The sequence below is a fragment of the Chiloscyllium plagiosum genome, chromosome 6, assembly GCF_004010195.1.
Source record: "Chiloscyllium plagiosum isolate BGI_BamShark_2017 chromosome 6, ASM401019v2, whole genome shotgun sequence".
NCBI classification, from domain to species: Eukaryota; Metazoa; Chordata; class Chondrichthyes; order Orectolobiformes; family Hemiscylliidae; genus Chiloscyllium; species Chiloscyllium plagiosum.
This window is the reverse complement of record NC_057715.1, coordinates 118,142,331-118,149,048: the sequence shown is the minus strand read 5'-3', so window position 1 is coordinate 118,149,048 and position 6,718 is coordinate 118,142,331. Positions and strand designations below refer to the sequence as shown.

The following is a 6,718-nucleotide window of genomic DNA, read 5'->3' as shown; positions in this document are numbered from 1 at the left end:
AAGAGGCATTTGGATGGGTATATGAATAGGAAGGGTTTGGAGGGATATGGGCCAGGTGCTGGCAGGTGGGACGAGATTGGGTTGGGATATCTGGTCGGCATGGACGGGTTGGACCAAAGGGTTTGTTTCTGTGCTGTACATCTCTATGACTCTATTTCTCCTTCTCTTAACCCTAAATGGTTTACCCTGTTTCCTTAGACTGTGATCCCCGGTTTTGGACCTGCCCATCACTGGGAACATTCTTCCTTCATCTACCCTGCCTAGTCCTGTTAGAATTTTATAGGTTTCTATTGAAGTTCCCCTCGTTGTTCTGAGCTTCAGTGAAAATAATCCGAATCGATTCAAACTCTCCTCATTCGTCAGTGCAGCCATCCCAAGGATCAGTCTGGTAAACTTCGGCTGCACTCTCTCTGTAACCTTCCTCAGAGAAGGAGGCCGAAACTGCACATTATTCCAGGTGTGGTCTCACCAATTCCCTGTATCATTGTAACAAGACATCCGTGCTGCTGTACTCAAAACCTCTTGCATTTACCTTCTTCACTGCCTGCTGCACCTGAATGCTTACCTTCAGTGACTGGTGTACAAGGACAATCCAGATCGCATTGCACATTCCCCCATCTCCCAATTTATAACCATTCAGATAGATGTTTGATTTGATTTATTGTAGTCACATGTACCGGAGCACAGTGAAAAGTTTTGTTTGCGAGCAGTACAGGCAGATCACCACAAACAAGGACATACAGGTCAGAGGGTGCTGGGACAGAGTGAGGCATACAGGGTTACACTGCACAGGAGACGCACCCAGCAAGATCAGCATTATCTGAAGTTAGAGAGTCCATTGATCAGTCTAATAACGGCAGGGAAGGAACTGTTCCTGAACCTGTTGGTGTGTGTGTTCAAGCTGCGGTATCTTCTGCCTGATGGAAGAGGTTGTAGGAGATTATTACCGGGTGGGAGGGGTCTTTGATGATGTTGGCAGCCTTTCCCCGGCAGCGAGATGTGCAGATGGAGTCCATGGATGGAAGCTTGGCTTCTGTGATGGTCTGGGCTGTACACACCACCTTCTGTAGTTTCTCTCAGTCCTGGGTGGAGCAGTTGCCGTACCAGGCCATTATCCACCCAGGCAGTATGCTTTCATCTGTGCATCTGTAAAGGTTGGTGAGGGTCCTGATGGACATGCTGAATTTTTCTGAGCTGCCTGAGGAAGATGAGGCGGTGTTGTGCCTTCTTGACTGTCACATCTACATGGGAAGGCCAGGACAGATTGTCAGTTATTGTCACTGCTAGGAACGTGAGGCATTCGCGCCTGTCCACCTCAGCTCCGTCGATGTAGATGGGGGGTGTCCTACTTTCTTCCTGAAGTCAATGATCGGTTCTTTAGTTTTGCCGATGTTGAGAGAGGGGTTGTTCTCATTGCACCACGTCACCAAGCCCTCTATGTCTTTTCTGTATTCTGACTCAGCGTAGTTTGATATCTGTTCCTGTTTTTGCTCCCAAAATGTATACCCTCATGTTCACATTATATTACATCTGCCTTGTATTTGCCCACTCGCTCAAATGACCCTGGAGCATATCGGCAAACTCCTCACAGCTCCAACTCCTTTTGTGTCATCTGCAAATTGGGAGATATCAATTTAGTTCCTTCATCTAAATCATTAATATATGTTGTGAACAGCTGGGATTCTAGCACATCTTTGAGGTACACCATTGGACACTGATTAGATTACTTACATTAGATTTGATTGGATTATATTAGATTAGATTACTTACAGTGTGGAAACAGGCCCTTCGGCCCAACAAGTCCACACATTTTTTTGGACTGTGGGAGGAAACCGGAGCACCCGGAGGAAACCCACGCAGACACTGGGAGAATGTGCAAACTCCACACAGTCAGTCGCCTGAGGCAGGAATTGAACCCAGGTCTCTGGCGCTGTGAGGCAGCAGTGCTAACCACTGTGCCACTGTGCCACCGTCCCACCTACTGCTTACCTTTCTTGAAAAGTTCCATTTATTCCTACCTTGTGTTCCCTTCTCCCAACCAGTTATTAATCCATCTCCATACTCAACCCCCACTCACCATCTTAAGGGCAGCTCGGGATGGGCATTAATGCTGACTGGCCAGCAAACCCCACATCCCATGAGTAAATTTTTTAAAATCCCATGTGCTGTAATTTTCATGCTACCTTCTTATGTGGGATTTGTCGAAAATCTTCTGGAAGTCGAGATGAATCACATCCAATGGCTCCTTCTGGTCAACTTTATTCATTACAACACTGAGAATTTCCATAGATTTGTCAAAAATGATTTCCCTTGTGTGAAACCACACTGACTATGTCTAATCCTGCCACTGTTTTCCAGGTGCTGTGTTATTAAATCTTTGAGAATGGAATTTATCCACTTCTCTCCACAGTTTACCGCACTGTCGATGTCAGACTGACTGGTCAATAATTCTGTTTTCTCTCTGCCTCTCTTTTTGAATAGTGGGGTTACATTAGCAACCTTTCAATCTGTACGAACTGATTGGAAGATGACCACCAGTGCATCCACTATTTCTAGGGCCCCTTTCTTTGGGATATAGACTATCAAGCTTTGAGGATTTATTGGCCTTCACTCTCATCACGCCCACACCTTCCCCCCCCTCACCACCGTCCAAGGTCCTGAGAGATTTACCTGCACCTCCACATGTCATCTATTATGTCCATTGTTCCTGATGGCCAATTCATCTAACCTGCACATCCATCAGGGAGACAGGACACCAACTTGCAGAACGTTTCAGAGAACATCTCTGGGCCATTTGCAAAAAACAACCCCAAGGCCCTGTGTCTGAACACTTCACCTCCCCTTTCCAGTTCTCCTCCCACCCCCCTCACCAAGACATGCAAGTCTTGGGCCTCCTCCACCACCAAATTCTAATCACCCAACGCCTGGAGGAAGAACGCCTCATCTTCCGTCTTGGGATCCTCCAACCATACGGGATCAGTGTTGATTTCACCAGTTTCCTCATTTCCCCTCCCCTCACCTTATCCCAGATCGAACTCTCCAAATTGACACGAAACGTTGACTCTTCTGCTCCTCGGATGCTGCCTGACCAGCTGGTGCTTTTCCAGCACCACAGTTTTTGTCTCTACACTTCCATCAATTTTCCCAACACTGTTTCCTACTAATACGGGTTTTCTTCAGTTCCTAACTCTCACTAAACCCTATGTTTCCCAATATTTCTGGTATGTTATTTGTAACTTCCTTTGTGAACACAGAACCAAAATATGTATTTATTTGGTCAGCTATCTGTTTGTTCCCCATTATAAATTCCGCTGTTTCTGACGGTAAGAGACTTGTATTTTCGATCATAAGTATAGGGGCAGAATTTGGCCATTCGACTATTAAATCTGCTCAGTCAATTGATCATGGCTGATATGTTTCTCTACCCCATTCTCCTGCCTTCTCCACATAACCGTTGACCCCCTTACTAATCAACAATCTATTTATCTCGGTCTTAAATCCATTCAATGACTTGGACCCCACAGCCCCCTGTGGTAATGAGTTCCACAGAGTCCCCACCCTCTGGATGAAGAAATTCCTCCCCATCTCAGTTCTGCAGAGTCATCCCTTCACTGTCAGGTCCCAGTCTGTCCTACTAGCGGAAACTTCTTCTCCATGACCACTCTACCTAGGTTTCTCAGTAGTCCGTTAGTTTCAAACAGAACGACCCAGAGTCCTCAACCACCCCTCATATGATAAGCCTTTCATCTTCAGAATTATTCTTGTAAACCTCCTGTGGGCCCCCTCCTAAAGCCAGCACATTGTTCTTTAGACACAAGACCCAGAATTACTCGCAATATTCCAAATACGGTCAGACCCAGAACACTATGCAGTTCCAGCAGCACATCGCTGCTGTCTTGTCGTAGTCCTTTTGACATGAATGCCATCATTGCTTTTGGCTTCACTGGTCTTTTTCTCCTCTTGCACTTGGAGTCAGTGTTTGGTTCTGCAAATTTACTCCAGTACTCTGTTTCCCTTTCTTAATTAATTCTTTGTCCTCTTCTGTTTAATTCTAAACTGGTCCGACTTTGCAGCTCTGTTGTTTTTCTGGCCAATTTGTATGCCTCTTCCTTGGATCTAATACTGTCTCTAATTTCCCTTGTGAGCCACGGTTTGGCAACCTTTCCTGTATTGTTTGTATGCCAGGCAGAAACGAATGACTGTTGCAGTTCGCCCATATGCTCTGCTATTGCCTTCCCATTCAAAGAGTCATAGAGATGTGCAGCACAGAAACAGCACTGATGATGTCGCCTAGCCAGGGGATGAAACGTTTGCTCCAAAAACTTCCAGCTCGGCGAACAGAACCACAACAACGAGCACCCGAGCTACAAATCTTCGCACAAACTTAGAAACAGACCCTTCCGTCTAACCCTTCCATGCTGACCAGATATCCTAACCTAATATAGTCCCATTTGCCAGCACCCGGCCCATATCCCTCCAAACCCTTCCTATTCATATACCCATCCAGATGCCTTTTAAATGTTGTAATTGTACCAGCCTCCACCACTTCCTCTGGCAGCTCACTCCATACACGCACCACCCTCTGTGTGAAAAAGTTGTGCCTCGGGTCCCTTTTATATCTTTCCCCTCTCACCTTAAACCCTGTAGGTTTTGGACTCCAACTCTGGTCCAGTCCTTCGGGTTGGACCGAAGGGTCTGTTTCCATGCTGTACATCTCTATGACTCTATGTCAGAGCTAATACCCTTCCTCACTATGGTGAGTTTGTGTGTGTGACAATAGAGGAATTTGAACACACAGGATAAAAATGACAAATCTTGAAACCAATGTTGTTTAAGCTTTGTAAAAAGTTTCTTTAACTTGATAGTGAACAGATTTTAAACTCCAATTGAAGTTACACTCCAAGTCACAGGGCACTGGTCTGAAATGTTTAAACCAAATGCTGGGGAAAGGGGGCTGAAAGTGAGCCAAGCGACATTCTGAATAAACAGTGATGAGCTTGTTTGTTGCCTTGACTTGACAGTGCTTTCAAATCGATTAAAACAATTGCTTAGAGAGGATCCAATGCAATTAAGAAAGGGGAATAAATACTGGCCTTGCCAGCAACACCCACACCCCATGAATGGATTAAAAAAACACCCAAGGCTACAGGAGAAAAGGGTGCACATATTAAACATTTTCTACAAAAGAATGGCTTAGCTTTTAGGGTGAGGGCTTTTAGTTTTTTTCATTTGAGGCAGTTTATTACCTACTGCGAGTATTATTGTTTTGTTTTGCATGTATTTCTGTGTATGGTTACCCACAGGCTGCTAGGGAGGGAGCAAGCTCCTGGGTTCAGACCCGGTGACACTTGTTTCCAAGTCAGGATGGTGTGTGGCTTGGCGGGGAACCTGCAGAGGGTATTCCCATGTATCTGCTGCCTGTGACCTTTGTGGAGGTGGTCATGTGTTGGAAATGCTGTTGGAGGAGCCTTGGTGGATTTCTCTCTGATTCTGAGAGCTCACTGCTCCTTTTTAATCTCACTACCACTGAGTCCCACACAGCTGCACTTCCAATCTGACTGCTTCAGCCTTTTGATAGTGCAGTCTCGATCCTGATCAGTAACGCTCTGATCCCCTGTCTCCCTCGAGCCTGATCCCCTGTCTCCCTCCTTTCCCATCCTACAGACCGGTGGAATGACGTCCTCAGTCCCGTCCCGTCCCTCCACCGACCTCCCCCCCTCAACCAGTCGCTTGTATCAGGCGTGGCCCTACTCTACCCTGCAGGTTACCAGCTGAGTTTCTCAGGCTGCTCTTTGCTGGGTGTGGTTCTGAGCCAAGGGTCACCCACATCTCTTTGCCTTGCCCACCCTCAACCCCCTTCTCTGTCCCAACAGGCAGAGAAAATAAAGAAGAAGAGAAACACATTGTTTGGAACCTTTCACGTGGCACACAGTTCTTCGCTGGATGATGTTGATCATAAAATACTATCGGCAAAGTGAGTATGGAGAGGGAGCAGAGGAGGGAGCAGAGGGAGAGGAGGTGCTGCTGGTGGTGACAGTATTCCAAGAGTATGGCATTGTATTGAACAGTTTTGTGAAGTAATCAGGGGAGACAATCTGGGCAGCAAGTGTCTACAGACAGTGACCACAAGTCAGCAGGAATACTGAGGTAGAGAGCTAACCCCATGATTCAGATCTCACTGTGTCTCTAGAGCATTAGTATGTAAGCATGATAGTTGGTGTTGGGCGGTTTGATATCAGGGGAATCTGCAGCAGCTCTGGCCGCATTAGTGGTTAATGACATGCTGCTCAGTGTAGTACCCAGTTCCATGAGGATCTTCACTAGTGGATCTTAGCCACTCTACATAGAACATAGAAGAATACAGCGCAGTACAGGCCCTTCGGCCCTCGATGTTGCACCGATACAAGCCCACCTAACCTACACTAGCCCACTATCCTCCATATGCCTATCCAATGCCCGCTTAAATGCCCATAATGAGGGAGAGCCCACCACTGCTACTGGCAGGGCATTCCATGAACTCACGACTCGCTGAGTAAAGAACCTACCCCTAACATCTGTCCTATACCTACCCCCCCCTTAATTTAAAGCTATGCCCCCTTGTAATAGCTGACTCCATAAGTGGAAAAAGATTCTCACTGTCGACCCTATCTAAACCCCTAATCATCTTATACACCTCTATCAAGTCACCCCTAAAACTTCTTTTCTCCAATGAAAACAA

General features: G+C 46.4%; 1 protein-coding gene across 1 annotated transcript in view; it reads left to right on the top strand.

Annotated features, from left to right (window-relative positions):
* The window catches only part of LOC122550986 (stromal interaction molecule 1-like), a 57,401-nt gene that overhangs the window by 17,832 nt on the left and 32,851 nt on the right, over positions 1 to 6,718 (top strand). The window contains exon 6 of the mRNA XM_043692570.1: positions 5,874 to 5,974. Within this exon, the coding sequence (XP_043548505.1) occupies positions 5,874 to 5,974 (101 nt within the window). The remainder of the gene's footprint in view (positions 1 to 5,873; positions 5,975 to 6,718) is intronic.